The sequence below is a fragment of the Copidosoma floridanum genome, unplaced genomic scaffold (genome assembly GCF_036245765.1).
Source record: "Copidosoma floridanum isolate Cflo_tuat_1 unplaced genomic scaffold, Cflo_Japanese_pri ptg000033l, whole genome shotgun sequence".
In the NCBI taxonomy this organism is placed as follows: Eukaryota; Metazoa; Arthropoda; class Insecta; order Hymenoptera; family Encyrtidae; genus Copidosoma; species Copidosoma floridanum.
In genome coordinates this window covers 425,626-447,706 of record NW_028321910.1, presented here as the reverse complement: position 1 = coordinate 447,706, position 22,081 = coordinate 425,626, and the positions used below count along the sequence as shown (strand labels likewise).

The following is a 22,081-nucleotide window of genomic DNA, read 5'->3' as shown; positions in this document are numbered from 1 at the left end:
ATGGCTCGGGCGAACCTCGGTATAATACACGAAGCAGAACTAAAACAAAAGACAACAACCAAGACAGAAACTCTAGTAAAAGTGTCGAGCAACAGAAACCTACTGAAAATTTATCAACGCCATACACCATAGACTCCTGCTTCAAACACTCAATCAATGACCGCAAGCTTTTGAATTCAGATAAAATAAGTTTTATGAAAGCAAAGATGTTAGATTCAATGAACGACTGGTGTACAAATACAGATATCTGAAAAACGATATATTGAATTAGAAATTAGTCACAGGAAAAATTAATAATCTGAAGTTTGACGAAGAAATGGAAGAGAGTACAGAAACGGAGGAAAAAATCGCTAAATGAAAGAGAGGACGACCGCCAAAAATATCTGATATAGGAAAGACAGAAAAGACTCCACCAACAAAACGACAGAAGCCGATGCATGACACTAGCTTCACAGAACTGTAGGTATCTTATGATTCAAATAAGCCAATCAATTTTGGACAAGAAAACTTAGACGAAAAAGACTGCTCTGTTAATCACAATCAGGATAAAGTGTATCATGCATTATTGACAAAAATTTACAAAGATCCAACCAACTGCCAAAAAGCTCTGAGGAGTAAAAATAGCCCACAATGGCTAAAAGCTATGGATGAAGAATGGAAGGCAATGAACGACAACAACGTCTGGAAGATTGTAAAGAAACCAATGACTGATGACAAAGGCAGAAAACCAAACGTAATTATTTCTTGGTGGGTTCTAAAAAGGAAAGAAGATAACCCTGAAAACATAAAATACAAGGCCAGGTTAGTAATCCGTGGATTGGAAGACAGAAATCAATATGATTTGTTGGAAACTTATGCCCCAGTCTCTTGACTGGCAGTAATCCGAGTCTTATTGTCAGTTATAAACAACGGTATTCCTGGTGCCCAAGAGTTAAGAAAGACCAAAGTCTGCAAATTGGAAAGATCTCTGTATGGACTTAAAATTGGTCCCAAACGTTAGTATGAAAGATTTTCAGAGACAGCTACTAAAATAGGACTCCTGGAACATCCAAGTGAGCCTTGCCTGTTCACATGGAAATGTGATGACAAGTTTTTAATTTTGATTCTGTATGTAGATGACATGCTAATGGCCAGTAACAATGTTAGAAAACTTACAGAAGTGAGTGATAAGCTTAAAGCCGAATTCAAAATGACCAATCTGGGGGAAGCAAATAACTTCCTAGGAATACAAATCGACAGAGACAGAGTGAATAAAACTATTCGACTAGCACAGGAAATCTACACAAATAAAATATTGCAGAGATTTTGTTTAGATAATTCATGAGAGTGCAAAACACCTATGGTGACGAGACAAGTCTTGAACAAACAGCGAAGTGACAGAGAAGAATCTGGGAACGAAGGAGACCAAAAAATGGACCAACCAGAAGTTTTTACATATCGGGAAGCAGTTGATATTTTACTGTATCTGGCAAACACTGTTCGACCCGATATCTCTTCTGCAGTGAATGTATTAGGTATATATCAAATCAATCCCACAAAAGAAGACAGACAAATGGTTAAAAGAGTTTTCCGCTACCTCAATGGTACTAGAAAGAAAGGACTGACACTTAAAGGAAACACAGAAATCATGACCGCTTATTCTGACGCAAGCTTCACGGATTGTAAAGATTCGCACACGACAAGCGGATATGGCATAAAGCTATTTGGCGACACTGTGGCTTGGAAAACACACAAACAAACATATGTGTCGTTATCGACTTGCCAAGCAGAATATATTGCCATGAGGGAGGCATGTCAAGAACTGATAGCTCGGAGAAACACTTTGACAGCTGTATCAAACACCACATTTTACTCAATGACTGTGTGGTGCGATAATAAAGCGGCCGAAGCAAGTGCTAAGTCGTATGGTGGAACTAACCTCAGACACATAGCGTCAGTACGAGAACATTATGTAAAAGAATGTGCTAAGTACGGGTTTATAGAAATCAAATGGATTGCCTCTAAACATTAGATGATGATATTTTTACCAAAGCTTTACCAATTGAACTGCATGAGAAATTGACTGAAAAACTGCTAAATGACTGATAACATAATACGACAGTGAATCCAGCTCTATCTTTCAAATCTAATTTTTATTGTCTGAATCTGTTTTAGTTGAAAAGCATTAAAGGAGCTGCAGGAGACCGTGAGAACAAGACCGCAAGAAGAAGACTGCCATTTTCACTATATTTATATGGGGCATTCTTTTTAATATTTACCCCCCCCCCCTGCTGTCCAAAAATGGAAGCAGCTAAAAAATTATAATAAATCACTATTTTGTAGCTTGAAGCCTGTAGTTTACGATACCGAGTGGCTCTTTCCGAAAATAAAAAATGGCGGCTGATGGCATGACTCTGACTGTCGTTGAAGACTGCAAAAAATGTTAAAGTAAGCAAATATCTTGAAATCTTATCATATTGCAAGGCAAAAAAATGTGTAAATATGTTTCTTTTTGTTTGTTTAAGTAAAGTTAAGCATATGTGTTTTAGTATAAGGTCATATTTTGGTTCTAACCTCAAAAAACAGCTCTAAATCGTATTTTTTTGTTAAAATATTCCATGTAGCCATCGAGATAAGCACAAAAATATTTCTTTCATGTGAATTACCATTAATAAACTTTAAATAAATAAGGTCTTTAGTCTGTGAGAAAACAAAATCTGTCCGTGACCTATATAAACAGTCATTAACGTCTATTTTGTTAGTATAAACTTCAATTATCTTACTAAGATAAGTCACACTATGAATTTCGTATGAGATGAACTATGAAAATTTAAACAGTAAGAATTTTAACAAGACACACCTATTGTTTTTAGTGAATGATTAAATATTGTTTATTTAGAAGCTATGTATTGAGTTAAAATTTTAGAATCTGACGAGCACAAATGAATACTTTAATTAAATTTAATATAGTACTTTGATTTTAATAGCAATAGAAGACTTTAGGAAATTAAATTCCTATATTAATTAAGTATTGTTCATATCAAGTTAAAATTAACCATGCAACAGTTTTTTAGTTAAGGGAACTTTTCTCTAGTACATATACCAAAAGATCCTGCAGGAAAACTTGCAGGATCTCTAGAGGAAGGGTGTATAATATTTTATAAGTAATATTTAATAATGAGTATGGTTGAAATCATCACTGGCTAAATTTTTACAGCTCATCTCGTACAAAGTTTATTGTGTAACTTATCTTAGAACGATAAATAAAGTTTATGAGGGTGTATCGCAAAAAGCTCATCCATCAAATGGCGCAACGATATCTAAGCGATTCACATGGACTAGTGTACCTATGTATGCGATGGTGTTATATGTCGTCTATATATAGAACCATCTTATATATGGACACACTAGTCCACGTGAATCGCTTAGGCACAGTCACGCCATCTGATGGATGAGCTTTTTGCGATATGCCCTCATACTAGCAAAATAGACGTTAATGACTGTTTATATAGGTCACGGACAGATTTTGTTTTCTCACAGACTAAAGACCTTATTTAATTAAGGTTTACTTAAGGTAATTCACATGAAAGAAATATTTTTGCGCTTATCTCGATGGCTACATGGAATATTTTAACAAAAAAATACGATTTAGAGCTGTTTTTTGAGGTTAGAATCAAAATATGACTCTATACTAAAACACATATGCTTAACTTTACTTAAACAACCAAAAAGAAACATATTTACACATTTTTTTGCCTTTCAATATGATAAGATTTCAAGATATTTGCTTACTTTAACATTTTTTTCGGTCTTCATTGACAGTCAAAGTCATGCCATCAGCCGCCATTTTTTATTTTTGGAAAGAGCCACTCGGTATCGTCAACTACAGGCTTCAAGCTACAAAACAGTGATTTATTATAATTTTTTAGCTGCTTCCATTTTTGGACAGCAGGGGGGGGGGTAAATATTCAAAAGAATTCCCCATATACATATATTTCTTTTACTTATTTTTTCCTTTAAGGAACTAGGTTGATTGATTCCTTCTAATATTAAGATTGAAGTACAAAGTAATAACAAGACAATCAGTCAAAGGCAACTTGTGATTGGCGTTCTGTGAAACTGGAGGGAGTGTTGGATGTAAAGTTTACACAGAGCGCTACCTGTATTGATTTAGGTAGTACTTAAGTACATAGTTGATGCTGCATATCGGTCTGTGAGTTAGTGTAAAACGAGCTTCTAGCCTGCACACACAACAGTTACATACGACTGTAAGGATTTTGTACAAAGACAGCAAGGCTGAGTTTAATAAATTATATTTCGTATTACATTAAACTTAACACTTTAGCTAATATGCTTTCTTTTGTATCCTTGCACATGCTAACCCTTGAGCTGTCGCGCACTGTGGAAGTAATTATGCTAACAAATTTCTTCTTGACGATTAGATAAATAATGGCGATTAGACAATTTTGTCTTAAAGTAATTTATTGATGAAGCAGATTAAGAATAATAGATTAATTCATATAGTACGACACGTACACGTCTGTATACACATCAAGTTCCGAGAAAGACGGTATGATCCCTGTCAGGTTCTCCAAAAGTAGTGTGGGGGGTGGGTGGGAAGGCGGTGGGAAGGCAATATGTCAAAATAAGGGAGAAACTGACAGGTTTTTACCTTATTTTGTGGGGGGCAGTGGGTGGTTAATGGGGGTCTGTTGATGCTGTGAGGAGTTGCATAGAATGCCCCACTGAGATAACTATGTGTATATATATAAATTGTATAGAGAGAGAGAGAGAGAGAGAGAGAGAGAGAGAGAGAGATAGTTTAGTGCTCTAGTAAATAAATTTCCTACAAAATGAGATATAATATCGAATATACATATATGTATGTATATGAATCAAGTAATAATAAAATACAGTACAGATTTTGTGAATAAAAGAGTTACAATTATTAAGTTGAGATCACGAGTCCTTTAAATTACAGGTACTTATTTAATCAAAGTATTTAGGTCGATCTAGAAGCAGCTCATAGAGCTTGCTACCTGAAAAAGGTCTCGCAAAAATGCCATGGATGTTTACAGGCAACTTGTCCCAGAGTCTTAGCGCACCCTTTCTAAAAGCAAACATTAAGAAGTCAATCCTTATTTCGGGCACACTCAGATCAAAAGGAGTCATTCTTATTCTAGCTCTTTCCAGAACTTTGAACTTCAAGTAATTTACGAGATATGCTGGCTATCCTGTTTTAAGCATGGTGGCCAAAAAGTGCAGAGTAAGATATTTAGTCTGTACATCAAATCCCAATTATTTGAAACATTGATAGGTAGATGTAATGTGGTCGGACTTTTTGATGCCCACCACGAACCGCAAAGCTGCATTCATATACGTGCTGAGCTTAGTTTTTAATTTGCCAGACAAATCAAGCTGTGAAGCAGAGCAGTACTCGAGAATAGGAAAGACATTTCTACATATAGAGACTAGCAGGGTAATTTCTCGGTTATCAGAGAGTTCTCGAACGTCGTCAACTATTTTCATAAGAGCAGACTGTGTGCTATGTTCTACACGGAACCCAGATTGGTAGGTAGAGAGTAAGTCGCGTGAATTGATGTTGTCCCACCAGATTTTTTAGGTATAGGCCTCATAAGAGCTTTTTTTAGTCCTCCGGAAATAGGCTGGACTGGAAGGAGACATCGAATATAGTTATTATTGTTATCACCAGGATATTAACGTGACTGTTAAAATAACATAGAGGTATCCGATTAAAATTCATAGCGTTAGAGGGAGCAGACAAGATAGCTAAACGTACATCGTCAAAAGTTACATGGTGAAAGTAGAATATTTGATCTGGGTTGATTCTACGTTAAATACCACGACGTACGTCGAACAGAGGAGTAACGCTGCTGCTACCAATAAAGTGACGATTCGCAGCATCCAAGTCAAATGGAACGTTCATCTGTGGAGTGGCAGATCCTTTTATAAGACCTAGGCTATTGATAACTTTCTACTGTTGGGAGGTGTTCTTGCACTTGCAGATGCAATCATAGTAGGTAGTATGCATGACGAGCACTTCTAATCTTAACTTGGGCTCTGCTCTGGATCTGTTTATAAATTGCATGAGTACTGTTCAAAAGTGAGTGCTTATATTCTCTTCAAGCTCTGTTATGTTTCCTTATAAAAGATTTAAGATGTGGAGTTATCCAGGGTAATGGTCTATTTTTTCTTGTTATTGTTTCAAAGGGCTCATGTTTATCATAAAGGCTAGTGAGTACTGCAGTCAAAACAGCCACTTTGTGATCTGCACAGCTGCTAAGGTCGATATTATTTTTTTGGGTAGCAGCTAATTCTTCTCGAAACTTCGCATTTAAAAAACTTAAAATTGCGACGAGAGATAACTGAAGCATCGGTGCAAGGTATATTGTGGTTTAATTTAACAAAGATAGCATCATGCCTAGAAATAGAAAAAGCTTCTAGCTGGAAGGAGCATTCATTGTCTACTCGTTAAGACAAGCACACGTAATCAACGGTAGAGCTGGAATTTTTAGTATGGTGAGTAGGACTGTTTGGAACAGGATGAAGCCCTAGCACTTGTAGAGACTCTTTAAAAATAATCACGCTGAAAGACTTGGCATGACAGTATAAATTTACATCACCCATTAGAATAAGATGGTCGTAAGACGAGTTGCACTACATTATCGCTTCTTCAACCTCAGACCAAAATCTAGCCTTGGGAGGATTGTAGACAGTGACGTAGAGAAATATTAATGTGGTAGTCTGGATCTCAACTAGTAAGAATTCAGGTTTCTTTGAATAAGTTTCACCTTGAATGGAACAAATCACAAGTTTGCTTCTTAGGGAACAGTGCACATACAGGAAAACTCCACCACCTCCTTTAGTCGCAGGTAGCCTATTACAGCGGAAGAACGAGTAGTCTTGTATGTCAACTGAGGCAGTGGGTTGATTGGGCTACAGGAAGGTCTCACTGATGACAAAAATGTGTGGTTTACTAACAGAAATTAATTCGTGTACATCGGCAGAGTGTCACAGTAGAGATTGTATATTGATATGACCAACTACCAGGTTACTCGCCGTTACTGGCCAGAGAGAGAGAGAGAGAGGGAGAGGAAGAGACAGCGAGAGAAAAAGAGTGAGAAAGAAAGTAAGTTAACGCAGCATATTAAATAAAGTAGCAGTATGCATCTGTATGCATATTTTGATAAATATACAGAAAATTGATGCTCTAGAAAGTAGAAAGGAGTACCAGGGTAGGAGCCAGGAGGAGAGACTGCGTAGTAAGAAAACTAAGAAAAAGGTAATCAGTGAATATAAGTAGCTGTGTATCTATACATGCATGTCCCGCATTTTTGTGTCATATTTTGCATGTTGTTCAAATCTATCGGAATTAAAAATTTCTTCTTTTGAGTTATGAATAAATATAGAAGATTTAAAAAATATTGAATAATTTAATAGTACAGGATTATTGTACGATTTTTTATACGATTTTTAAACAGTAATTTCTTAAGTTATATTACTTTTTTATATTTTTATCATTTCAAAATAGATTATTTTAAATTAATTTAATTGTTTTACATTGAATTTTGTCAATTCTACATAATACATTGAAAACAATTTTCTTCAGACAATTCGATCCTATAGAAAAAATGTTTTCATTTTTTGACAACGTAATTTTGACATTTATGGTTGTATTTTTTGAAGAAATTATTTATTTTGTAGAATTTTTTTCGAAGTGGATACCCTACGACATGGCATAGTAAGTGTAGTTTTAAATCCAAGCCCGTTAAAAAAGCAAAACAGTTTGTAAATGCAGTAACAATTGAAGCGTCAATAAATGTACATACAATAGTGTATGATTCCAGATACGTATTCCTGTTTTATCAAAAAACTTTTTTATGACTTTATTAAGTAAGGATCTGCTGTCCAAGAAAAGTTAATCTTACTAATATATAAAGCAAAGTCGCTAAAACCGTTGTAATCGCTAACCGCGAAAACTACTGAACCGATTTTGCTGAAATGTTGCACACTGATTCATGATACTTCCTAGATGGTTTTAGTATAGTTTTTATCTTAAAAAATTTAATAACAATAGCAATAAATGAGCTCAAAGTTTTGCAAAAATACGCCAGCTTTTCACTTTAGTTCAGTAAAATCCGCTAGGTGGCGTCGACATAAAATCGAAGCTACCTGCAACATAATTAAATAAGTGTGGTTATAATAAGCCGAAGCGTATCAATAGTTGTATAATCTAGCTTCGGCAGCTCAACAAGCTGTGTAAAGATTGCAGGTGATAGTCCTGCAGCTGGGTATCCCGGTTACGGACGACACTCTTCTCTAAAGGGGAAGGGACTTAAGTGTCCCTTCACCCTGAATCTCGACGAGTGCGATCAAAAATAAAAAAAAATTAATTCAAACCGATGCCGTCTCTGCCACAATACCAGGAGACATATCTAGCCAGAGCACATTCTGCACCAACTCTTCAGAGTTGTGTGGTAGTCCCACCATCCCACCTGGTGTAGTTAGAGAATTTGTGGCTACAAATGTAAGCAAGGGAAAACAGCTCTGAGGGGCACGGGAAGCCACAACGGCCACCTTCTTGGTCGTCGCGTCCCCAACGCGCTTACCCGCATGTTCCCATCTAACGATGAACGGTTGGTTATCCAAGGAACCACCTGACGACGAGATATTCTTTGGTCAGCGGCGTACCTCCCTCCATCACAGTCTCCGTACATCGAGACTCCCAGGGTAAGAATCAAGCAACCCGTAGCCAGCTCTTCATCATCAGGAATAATAATGAAGAATAGCCTGGAAGTTTCACCACTGGCGCTTTTTAGGACCATTATAAGTATTTACGTTCCCTACTTAACCATCAATTTCATCGGTTCTTTTTAGGGGCCACTTAAGTGTAAGCTACCTTGCCAACAAATACATTTTTATTACCATTTCCGGAAGCGATTCGTCGACTAAAAGACTATATTAACTAAAGACGGGCACTATTAAACCAAGTCAGCCATTCACTAGCAGACGCACGTCACCTGCGAAGTTGTTCTTCGCAATGCTGGAAAACCCGGTGACCGACGACTCTATATTACCCTCTCGACTCTTAGCATTTAACCAGGAATCACTGATCCTCTCCAAGGTCTTCGCTGGGCAAACCTATAACAGCTATGTAGGAAAAAAAACTTGAGCCAACGGGACAGCCTCCACTGGACAAGTATCACTAACCAATCTCCCCATCTAAGATCACCAAAACAACTGAATCTGCAAATAAAAAAGATGCTTTAGACACCAACGTCTTCGACGTTATACCGGAAGACATTGGGAAAGATCTTAACAACTAGCTCCAAAGCTTCGGACTTTGTAATTTTTCTCCCGATCAGTCTGGATCTTCAACAGCAGGCCAGAGAAGATCATCCTGAGGTATCCAGGCAGTCACAATTGCTGTTAACTGCAGTCAAAAAAGAGTTAACTTAAGAAGCTCACCGGTCTTTTTTAGGGCCATCGGACGTCGAACTACCTTGCGAACAAATGTATTAAAATTAACAAAGTTGACTGAAAATAGCCTTTAGGGATCATAAAAGTCGTAAGCATGCCAATAGTCGCAAAAGGGTATATTGGAAAGAAAACTTCAAATGTATCTAATGAATACAATTTGAGGCGTCAAGAAACTGACGCAGAAAATTTATCGAGATTAAAACAGCAGCGTCAAAATCGACAACTTAAGAGTCCATTACGTGAGAGATCAGCTTTTTATTGTACCCTCACAGCAATCTCTGAAATCTTTAAAGATCCTACTTCAGATTTTTAAATAAGTAGAAAATGTATTTCTGTTTTTGTGGCAATAAAAATGTAGGGTTTAAGGTCCAGGACTTTGTTGCTCTGGTAATAAAATTGTGAGATATGAGAAAAAAAATTTTTTTTTTAATATACATTTTTTGGCGGTTTAAAATCTTAACAGCTTTAAAAAATAGCCCTTTTCGTGAATTCCACGGGAGAAACTGTAGATCAACGGCTTCTTATGGACACCGATTATTTTATGGCTTAAAGAACGCACGGTACTTTTCAGCATAATTATTTTTTTGAATTTTTACACCTTATTATTTGACCAAATAAAACTATATGGATTCCGAAAAAAATTTTTTTAATAAGAAGATTTTTGTTCTGAGATGTATCGGGAATATGTGTAAAATTTTCTAACTAAAAATGTTTCACATTACATGTCAACACACTACGGTGTTTTATTTAGTAAGTCTCGGGCGAAGCCGAGACGGGGGGCTGCTAGTATATTAATAAAGGATCAAAATCTTTAAGTTTTAATAAGTAATCAAACGAATTCTGTCTATCTTTAAGAAGTTTACGTTGCCAAAAAATATGAGCAGTAGCTGGATATTATAATTACTCTAACAAATATGGATATCTACTATTTTGTATTTGGTCCAAAAACTTCTTCACAACTGTCAGTTGATGAGTAATGACACTTTTTGCCTTAATACAAATTTTGGATACTCTACATCAAAATAGATTTTCTGGAGATTATTTCGACATACTATCAACAAAATCTATCAAGCCCAGTAAACTACACAATACTTTTGCAAATAAACAACATATTATTCTTTTCTTAAACTACTCAAGAACTCTGTCCACACTCAATCGAGAACAATAAAGGAATTTTGAACATGACAACAAACAATTTCTCACCTGTGCAGCCAACTGTCTTAATCTCTTGGTCTCCTCGAGTGTAGCATCTTGGCGTGCTGCAACTTTTACATGTGCAATATCCCCATAGAATGATTCGGATCGTTCCGAAAATGCCATCATAAGCTGGTGCAGCTCCTGTAGTGAAATTGAGCAGGCACGGTGACATGCGACTCCACACACTTCCCACTGCTCAGGGCTAAGGTTTGGTCCGCTGCTCACTAAGACGTGTCTGAAATATTTGTTTTCAAGTTGTAAAAGAAGAAAAAAAATGTATTTTTTCTATCTCGGATATTTTTTGTGATATTTAAACGTTTGCTCCGCTCTCAACAAGAAAAATAGTGTTGTTCTCTAATGCGCATTCGGACAGGACGATCAACACACCTTGCTTAAGCATAGTTGTTGTAAGTATTCTTAGGCTCAGACTAAAGAAGATGCGCACCAATGACGTAAACTATCATAGCATAACTGTGCATTATTAGTTAGAAAATTTCTTTAAACTTTATAATACTTATATACTTCAAGAAAAAAAATTTGTTACTCGTAATAAGAATAAATGTTATATTTTAACAATAAAAAACGTTAGAAAAATAACAGAAGCGCTGATATAGTAGCAGTCTACAATGATCAAATAAGAGAAAAGGAAAAAAGGAATAGAGCAGGAATACAAGCACTTCATAAAACACTGCATAGTTATCAGCATACATATGACGTTCTTGCGCAATACTGATCTCATCCTCTTCTCTCTTTTTCCTCCATGTAGGAAGATACGTGAATTTTACTTACATATATGGGCTTTGCCCCTGCACACTACAAATTTTAACAGAAAATAGTAATGTATATACAATTAAAACTTTTTGTTTCACTGTATACTTTCTGAATCTATGTAAATCTAAATTAACATATCCAATTTTGTTTACTTTTCAACATTAAATATAACGCTTAGAAATTATTCATTAGTTTTTTGGTATTTTAAGTTTCTAAGTATCAAGTAATAGTATTTATCAATTCTATACATGGATAAACTGAATATGTATCGCAGAAATAAATATCCGTGATCTGTTAGAGGTGAGGTAGGACAATGACATATGGATACATTGAACATTTTCCATGATTTTTTGTAGCGTTCTTTAATTCATACGTCTAACATTTGAATTGGCCCAGTATACACAGCAAGGTTGAGAAAAGAAGGAAAAAGAAAGGGATTTGAACACATTTTGCCTTATATTGTTAGTGAGCCTCATCATTGTGGCTGTGCCATCGATCTTAGCCACATACGCTAGTGTTGCTAGCTGGAATTCCAGCATATGATATGGGTTCACATACCATGTGCGTATGAATTATGAGGAGATGGGCCAAGACAAATAGTGCAGGATGTTGTGCAACATTTTTATTTGTCATGAGACTGAAATTTTTCTACATGAAAATTCAACACAACAAAAATAAGGTAAGAACCAATAGACGTTTACCTTATTAAGAGGGGGTTTGCGAGAAGGAGCTGAGGCAGGCTCTTCAAGACTGAGTAGGGGGGTGAGGTGGGTGGAGGCAGTGCTTCAAAAAGTTTAACCCAGTAAAAATAGGGTTAAAATCAAAAGAATTCTACCTCATTTAGAGGATGAGTGAAGAAAGGGTGGCGAGGGTTTGCGTGCGATGATCCTTAAAAGTCACTATATAATATAAGGAGGGTTATATATCTTCCTATATAATATAGTTTTTTTTTTGGGGCTGTCCAAACATCCTCCTACACCTCTCACAACCCCTTAACTAACTTATAATTTTTTGTGAGATTACTTTATGATAGGGACAAGAGGAGCTTATCTGGCTGCCACCTTCATAAAAAATTGTAATATTTATTATACATCTGTTATTTTTATACTTGACGACATTTTACCTCCACTGCTTAATAACTTCAATTTGTGTTTCTTCTATTTCATTAGTTTTTGCTCGAATAACAATAAATTTGATTATAAATAAAAACTTTCCAAACGAAAGTAGTTGATGAGGTGAAAAGTCTCAATGCTATATCGAATAACATTACGTTTAAGTCGTTTTATAAAGTACATACAGTATTTTTAATTTACTTCACACAACTCTTTATTGATGGTGATCGTACGCAGAGTGCATGAAGACCAGCTTATAATGAATAGTTAATTTGTCAAAAACATTGCTAAAATTATAAAAATTATTGTTTCAATATTTTATCTAGAAATTCAATGCGTTAATATTTTTGATGAAATTACTTTTTAGTAAAAGATTGTAAAATAAAAAGAATAAGAAACTTTTTAACTCAACTAATCAACTTTAAACTGGAAATGAGGAGTAGCTCTACTAGTATATATTCACATACATGCGCGCGCGCCCGCACACACACACGCATACACACATCTATTAATAAAAAAATTTTTATTAGTGTGCTTATGTATAATTTTAATCATATTTTTTGATCATCATTTAAATAAATATAAACTAAATTAAACATGTAATAAAACAATGCAATTTCCTTGAGCTATTATTCCTTGTGCTATTATTTGGGCTTAAGATAGTTTTGCTTGGAACTTAAATTAAATTATAAGCGTAATGTACCCTTGATTCAAGAAATTTGTTTATCTGTAGAAGAGTACTGCTTTTTTATTGTTAATAAAATCTTCTGTAAAATATATTTTATATTTCAATTCTGCTAGCTTCTTAAAAAATTCATCAATCTAAGTATCATGATCAATTAAACCTATAAAACATGTAGGTCCTTTAAATGTTTTGTATATGATGTTGTTACGCATTTTTAAATGCTTTAATGATAATACTCATGATTTTATTTAACTCAAACCAAGCTGTAAAGGTTGTTTGAAATTTTTTTCACATTTTCAAGCCCCCTCCCCTCTATCTTCGATCCTACCTATTTTGAAGTTATAGTGCAATGACAAAAAGGTTCCAAACTGACTCTAGAACTAAAGTACCAAGCAACATTCGATTTTTTTCTCAACACTAAAATTACGCGTCATTGCCTTAACTACAATCATTTTACTAAATGTAAAGAAAAAATGTTATACACGGATTATTGCTGCTTTATTTAACACTTTTTAAGTGACTTACAATATTGAATTTTTAGGAACATACAAGAAAATGATGATTAAATTCTCCTAAATTTAAGTTTTTCAATTTTTACATCATTAATACTAGCTAAAAACTCAGAAATACTGTCTTGATCATGCAATTGTTCACAATCCACTTGAAAATCAGTCTAACGTTGGTTTTTTGTTCCACTCGTATTCATACTAATCATACTACATCAAACTTAATTTTTTTTTTCTCAAAATTTGCACACTCGCGAGTATTTTTCCTTTCATTCGTTCAACTTTCTCACTCATATTTCGTTTAATGTATGGATAAATACAACGAACAAGCATAAACAAACATAAGAAGAATTGAAGCGTGTGTGTGTGTGTGTGTGTGTATCAGAGGTTATATAGTATACCTATATTTGTATTCTAACATCATAGTCTGGCCATGTTCTTTCGATAAACTCATTACAATACTGGCTAGGGCCTGCTTGGGTTGAGCTACGGCCGTCTTGTGGTCATTTCTTGTCAGGTTAATATCCACAAAAAATCTACCTAAATTTTTAGTATAATCCAGTATATGAGCTAGGAAATACTATACAATCTGGAAAAGTGATGCAACAGATCCGATTTCAAAAATTCTTTTTTTCCATGATTTCTGAGATCCATAGGAATATTCGTCACCACTAACCTTCACCTTGCTCTGGAACAATTGAACAAAGTAAAATGATTTTAACCCTTTTAAAAGCACCCCTAGTAAGACAGTAAAAAAAATTATAAAAAATAAAAATTTTGCCTTAAAAATCGTCTCTAGGAAATTTCCAAGGTCACTGACTACGAATCAAAAGTCTGTTATCAAGGGAGAGTTGTTTTAACCCATCAAAATTGCTACCAATCGTGTCAGTAGTGAAAAAAAATAAAAAATAATATTTTGCCTCGAAAAACGTCTTTCAGGGGTTTTCAAGGTCGCTGATTACGAATCCAATATCGGTAATCAAATGAGGGTAGCTTCAACTTCTTAAAATCATCACCAGTCATGTCAGTAACAAAAAAAAGTAAGACACAATATTTTGCACCAAAAATCGTCTCTCGGGGAGTCTGACTACGAATCCGAGGTCTGTGATCAAGGGAGGGTTGTTTCGACCCTTCAAAATCATCCTTAGTCATATAAGTCATGAATAAAAAGTAAAATATAATATTTTACCTCAGAAATCGTCTATCAGGAGTTTTTGAGGTCGCTGATTACGAATCTCATTTTCTAACGGTGAAGTTTTGACCTGTATCGTACATATTTTTAATATTTTTCATCCATACATTTTTTTAATATAAAGTTTCCCTCATACTTCTCCAATCTTTTTTCTTATGTGGTCCGATGTAGGAAATGATATAAGGGTATTATTTTGTCAACTACCACTCTCGACGCCGTAGACGTATTTGCTGACTTAGTTCGCTGCTTTTTCGATATTTTTTTTTTTGTTTTTTTTTTTTTGTTTTACAACAACAAAGCTTTCATTTTTTCTCTCTTATGTCTAGAGAAAGTGTACTTTTTAAGATGTTTGCAAAGGCGACTGAGTTCTCAAAGCTGAGCTTCAACTCTACTTGCGTCACAGCGTGATTTTTTTTCTTTTTGCGCCAGTAGAATCTTCGTGTGTAGTCCTTATGAATGCAATTTAATTTTTTTCTTTCTTGCAAAAGCAGGAGCAGCTCGCGTACACTGCTTCGCAATGTCGTTATGTAAGTGACAGCTTCTGTGATTGCAAGCGTCTTTTATTTTTTTTTTAGTTAAGCATCCGGGTTGTAGATTCATGTGCCGTCTCTCCAATATCGACGACACTGTTTAAATAAGGTTGGCCTAATAACGCTGTCCTTCGATGGCTAAGTTTTCAGAAACACTGCCGCACACTGGGTGTGGTCGATTATTCCTCTCGATCGTCGAGCGGTGATCTGGGTGTATTACTTTCAGTCTCCCTTACATGAACGATTAAGTATTGGTCCATGTAGTTTTTGCAAAATTATGCTAACTTTAAAGTGGACGGTTTGAGGAACGGGCTATTCGTTAATTTAGACATGGCAGTCATTCTATATCCCGTTACGATTATGTGTGACGTTTCAGGTGTTGTGGTTATCAGCATATCATGATGGTAGGAGTGGGATTGTTTCTAATGGAGAACGATAGAAGGAAGGAAGAAGAGGAGGTTTAATCTTTTATACTTGACGTGGGCTCGTGGGCCTTTTAAAAAAATAGTTTTATTTTTTCTGAAATTGCTTTATTTATTTTTTATCATTCCTCCATGCTTCTTTCTACCTAACAATGATTGCTAAAATTTTTATTTTTTTATTTTTTTTTTACAATAATGAAGTCAATCGGGTAATCAAGAATAAAATGGTCTTAATTTACAAGTACATGTCAGCTTATCCGTATGTTTTTTCCTTTTTATTTGTCTTTACCATCCGTAATTTGTACATTTGGCCTGTGAGTTAATTCTACTCCTATTGAGTACGTCTACTCACTAGAGAGTGCCACACGTGCCCCTCATTCGCTTTGCTTATTTTCATTCACGTTACATCAAATTACAATTGATTAATATCATTAATTTCTTGTTCATGCGTACCTTCCCATTGTAGATGTTGTTTTTTTTTTTTTGCAAATCTAAGTCTAACGTATATGAATATCTAGTTTGCGGTGCATCCGGGGCCGCGAAAAAAAGTTTTATCGTAAACCTAATTAATCTCACTCTTTTTGTCATATTTTTGCGCTGCGTCCGGGGGCCGCAAGAATTTTAGAAAACTGAGTTTTTGTACGTTATTTTACAATAGTCTATCTCCACAAGGGGGTAGGTCAATTGTCAGAATATATGTTGGTTGCGCAGTAATCACTTATTTCATATTTTATTTTCGTATGATTTGTTGCTAACTCGCGGCTCGTCCGAGGGCCACGAGTTAATGAAAACTAATGCTTGTCGCTATATATATATTAAACACGTATGTTTCTGTTTATCCTGTCTTCCTATACAATATACTATGTCGGTATACTAGCTTTATTTTTCTTATATCCTGTATTTCTTCTGTCATTATTATAATTAATATTACGAACATTGTTATTAATATTATTGATATTGTTATAAGTATCGTCGTTGTATTCTCTTTAGTCAATAGCTTACCGTTGCTTTAAGGATCCGGCGGGGGTGGTGGTTCAGGTGGGGGTCTTATGCGCTTTTCGTTGGGCTTTTACAAGTCAATCCTCATTTCCGGCCTTCCCTCTACATCTTGCATTTTTATGCCAATCATTACTAGAGCCCGTAATTCATCGGACCTTCCCTCTAATTAATCATATATGTTCAGCTCTCCTTGTTTATTTGACTCAATTAAATTCCTTACATGTTCTTTTTCTTCATGGTTGCAACTGCCTGTATCTACGAGTTGCATTATCTTATCTACCCGTTCTTGTTTCTTTAACTCTTTTTCGTATTTTGTAAAATTTTCTATTTTTTCTTCATCACTTCCCATTTCTTCGTTAAATAACCTTATAACGGCTTCCCCCAAGCTTTCGACATTGTCCCCATCAACGTCTGAGTTCTTCCGATAAATTTCCTCGTAACTTAGCAGCTCTACTTCCAGAACAAGCACATATTTTCTCTCATCACTGATTTTAACACATTCTGCAACTATTTTCCCGTTAATATTACTCGCTATAAAGTTCTCAAATAATATTCCCTCCTCCATTTCTTGGAGGGGTATCCAGCCATTTTCTGCTTTATTTCTACCATTTTTTACTAGTGCATAAATAATTTGTTTCGATTTTGCAGGAATTTTAAAACACTCCGGCTTTAACAGTGTTATCTTTACATCTTCTAATTTAATCACATTCTTGGCGGCGCTTATCTGGCCCCGATATGGCTTAAAAGTATCCCACCCTATGATTCCTTCCGCGTCAATAGGGAAGTCATGGGGGACAACATGTAATTGGCACTTCAGCTCTTGTAACTGAGCCTGTACTGTGCCCAATGTTTTGCGTTCTCCGTGAGTCACGCCGATAATAGCTACTCGATACCTACTGTCTATTAGTGTGTTGGTGCTTAAAAAATTAACCTTTATAATAGAAATCTCTGCGCCAGTATCCACGTAAAAAGTTGCTTTTCCGTTGTTCTGCTGTGGTCCTTGTAACTGAACTGATGGTGGCATGTGCCCTGTTCTCGCGAGTTTTATAATCATTTTTGGAAGCTGCTCTATTTCTTCGTCACGCTCCGAAAGCTTGTGTTCATCCCTACTTACATGTGTGTCCAACGCCCTTATCTGATTACTCTTTTTGCGGGCTCTCCTCCCTCTTCTTGTACGTTTGCCCCCCCCCCCCGTTGTCTAGGAGTATTTTCGCATTCTGCCTTATTACTTTCTATTTTTTCCTGCACTGCGTTAGTATTCGAACTGTTGTGCGTCTCCGCCTCCACTACTTCTTGCTCCACCTTTTGCGGCTTTTCTCTCACATCTTCTTCTTCACCAGACACGCTTTTTCCATCTCTCTCTCTCTCTCTCTCTCTAGTTCATGCTCGGCGTATGGGGACCACGCCAAACATCTTGCCAGTTTAAAGCAGCCGATCCGTCTCTCCTATTGTCAGGGCCGCATTCGATGTTTCTTTGATGCGGTGGGCCCCTATCTTGTGGTGGCCCAGGTCTTATAAAGTTTTTATTATAGCCATCCCTACTGTCCTGATTTGTATAGTCATTCCCATAACAGTTGGATGTGTCCCCGTTGCTATTATTATAAGGGTCACTGTAGCCGTGGTTGGAGTAATAATTACTGCCCGTGGGATTGCAGTTGTTGTACCTGTTATTGTAATCATTCCTATCATAATAATCGTTATTCCTATCGTTGTAATTGCTGTTTTCGTTATTTCCAGTGTTGTAATTGTTGTTTCTGTTGCAGTAGTTATCATTTCTATTTAACGGTTCCGATGGGCCATTGTTATAGACCCTGTTATAATTGTTGTAATTATTGTAATTATTTTACTTATCATTTCTGCCCCCAAAATTATAGGCGTTTTTGTTGATATTGGTATTTTCTACGGGTTGGTTATACCCTTCGTTACGCTGACTCTCCTCCTCCTCTCTGTCTTGCTTACGTGAGCGGAAGTCTCTCGCGTAGTGTCCCGGTCTCTGACAATAGTTGCAGTTTCCTTTTAGTTCGCTCCCATTATCTCTTGACGTTTTCCTGTCATTTATCAAAGCCATCAATCTTCAGCATTCCTCGACTGAGTGTCCGGTTCGGCCGTCGCAGTATATACAGTGTTTTTCACTCGCTGCCACCCCTTGTGGCCCATTTATAATCTCCGTTCTTTTTTCTTCCTTGCTTGCTAGATTTACTCGTGGTCCCGTCTCGGTCGTCGTATTATATGTAGGCAGTGCACTCACCGGTATTGCATACCACAGACTAAGGTCGCTCTCTATTTTCAGCGCCTCTATGATTGCTTCGCAGAGGGTCCTCGGGTTAAAGCATGTGATCTTACTTTCTTACGTTGGATGTAGACCATCAGTAAATTGTTTCACTGCCTCTGCTTCCACGCTTTCCTTCAGCACTTGTTTTTGGATAGGCAGTAGGTTTGGGTTCGAGTCATGCAGCATCGTTAGCCTATTGTACACTCCTTATACTCTTCGGTTGTAGTCCTCTATGGATTCTCGGCTTTGCTGCCTGATTATTTTCAGCTGTGCATTCAGCGTGTCTGCATTATTTATGCTGCCGTATCTCCTCGACAGTTCCCGAAAAAATTCCTGCATTGTCCCAAATTGAGCCAGTCTGGGCGCAAAATGTTCGGCCACTTTTCCTTTCAGTCTGCGGCAAGCTTGTCGAGGAAAAATAGTTCGTTCTCCGGAGCCACTATTTGCACGGTCATCCTCACCATCCTTTCGAATAGCGGCAGATTAATTGGATCGCCATCAAAAAACGGGATGTTGCTCGCCATATGACCGAGCGAGGACAGAATGTTATGCTGCGCATTCTGTGGTCTGCGTGGGTGATTATAGCTGTTTGTCGCTTGTGTGTAGTCCATGAATTGGGGTCTAGTGTGGTCTGTATCATCCCATATTCTATCCTTATTTGCCTCATAAGCGACTCGGTTTGTATAGTTACTATTCAGTTGTGGTATCGCTGTTGTGAACACGACTTCCTTCCTGCTTTCCAGTTTATCACATATCTTTTTTATATTGCCCAGTAGCTGTTAATTGTGCAAGTCTCTTACCCCAGGATTCTTAGGCTCTTTATATTCGAAGCCAGTTGCAGTAAAATTTGGCCACCTTTGTCTCTCTGGCATGCCCCATTGTGTCTCCTGCGTATTCGTTCTCTCTGCTCGAGCTTCGCATATTTTCTAGGTTCTTCTCACGCTTTGCTCGATGACCCGTTCGCCCGAAAGAGGACCAGCCCCTCTGTTCACAAGTCCCGTGTTTGTTTCTGTGTCACGAAACATACCTTTGGGATTTTTTTTTTCTGGTGATAAACTTTGGACAGTCTATGTGACCATTCTGTGTTGTGCATCCATTTCCTCCGCTTTCTTTAACTTTGCCTTCATCTTTGAAAACAGGCCTATTACTATTGCCTTGGTTTTCTCGTCTAGAGCGTCAAATTCCTCACACCCCTCTGGTTCCAGTTCTAATTCCAACGTCTGTTCCTTCATAATTTTCCTTTTGCTGTTTTCTACTGGGCCCTGGTCTGCACGTGTCGGTTATTATATTACCCAGGCCTTCGTTGTCGCTTTCTGACTCATGGGTAATGTCGCCGAGAAAAATCATTTTTCCTCTTACTTTACTTTTTTTTTTTTTTTTACTTCTCTTTGATTTCGACAGAGCTTATTTAATTACCTCGCAATTCGCCTGCGTTTAATTACTTGTGTCGCAGCCTAATAATAATTAGACGAAAGAATAATAGGAGCGGGGTGAGAAAGTAAAAGGGTGGTATTCGTCTTGCACTTGCTTTCTTTAATTTTGTGTTTTATTTTTGTAGTGGTAAATGGGAAGAAATATCTTTTTAGGGGTATTTGTCGTTTGCTTTCGTTAAAAAAAATGATAACAGTAAGAATAGTGATAAATACTTCAGCTGATATGGGTGCGAATTATTAATCCAGACGTTTCCTGTGTCTGTGGTTTTGGTTTTCTTAAGTGTATCCGTTTTGCTCACACAATACACCCTGTTCTTATTTGAAAAATTCGGCTCACTCTGAGTCACTGTAGTAGGCTCCGAGTGAGTGTAGGCGCGTGGGTTTGTTGTATCGGAAGAGATAATGCTGAGGGTCCCTCTACCAGCTCTCGATACGATATATGTTATGTTCAGGTCCAAATTTTTTTCCCTTTCACCTAGCTGCAGCAGCTTGAGAGAGAACAGACGGGCGAGAGAGTTTCCCTACTTTCCGTGCTTTCTCCAAATTATGACACTTATCCTCTCCTTAAGACGCTGTTCGCTCTCCCCTCTGTTCTCTGCTGTTTTCTGTTTTCGACTGACTCGTCGAGTTTTTGCGTTATGAGTCATTGATTTTTCTCCCTGTTCTCGAATTCTTTTATCATGTGAATCGTTTTCCCAACAAAAATTCTACTAATCCAATGCATTTTAAGTCTATTTTATCACGTGATTTATGTTTTGCGTTTAAGAAAAAACATTAAAAGGGGGAGCGGACGAAGTAATAAATTTATTTATATAAAATATATAAATATAGTGGATAATATATATATATATATATATATATATATATATATATATATATATATAAAGAATAAAAGAATAAGAATCCAACGCTCTTATGTCTAGCTAATTAGTGCCTTTCCTATTTTGCCTTGGGAGTGAGGGATAAAATTAATTTTATTAAACATGTACTTACGTGCTAGTCGATATGCACATCAATAGAAATAAGGTTTTGGAGACCATTTCCCTCGTCTTTTGTCCCCTTGATTTTGTGATTATTAGCGATTGGTACCCTAGTCCTGTTCGCTTTCGGGCTGCTGTAACCGCTGCTTGTAAAACTGGTACCCTTGCCTCTGGTTGGATCCTTGGCTTCTTGATTTCAAATCGTTGCGTCCTCGCGGCACTGCACTATGTGTGCTTCTCGGCGGAATTTTTTTTTTGAAACGCGTAAGATAAAAGTAAAAAAAAATTCCGACTCTTACCGTACCCCACCTTTAGCACCAAAACTGTTACGTAGGTAAGATATTGGTAAGGAGGTGCTTTGCGAGGATGATCAACACGGATTTCTTGAAGAGCTTTATTCAAGATACCGAAATCATAGGCAAGGTAGCGCGTGTGTTCCCTTTAAAGGCTCGTCGTGTACTCCCTGAATAGACTCTCTCCTTGCTCGCACTTCCCTTCCCCT

The 22,081-nt window shown here is 36.7% G+C and overlaps 1 protein-coding gene across 2 annotated transcripts in view; it reads right to left on the bottom strand.

Annotated features, from left to right (window-relative positions):
- The window catches only part of LOC106637018 (brefeldin A-inhibited guanine nucleotide-exchange protein 3), a 275,219-nt gene that overhangs the window by 131,222 nt on the left and 121,916 nt on the right, over nucleotides 1-22,081 (bottom strand). For both annotated transcript variants that reach the window (XM_089597548.1, XM_014349636.3), the window contains one exon: nucleotides 10,684-10,912. In XM_089597548.1, coding sequence (XP_089453674.1) covers nucleotides 10,684-10,912 — 229 coding nt within the window. The remainder of the gene's footprint in view (nucleotides 1-10,683; nucleotides 10,913-22,081) is intronic.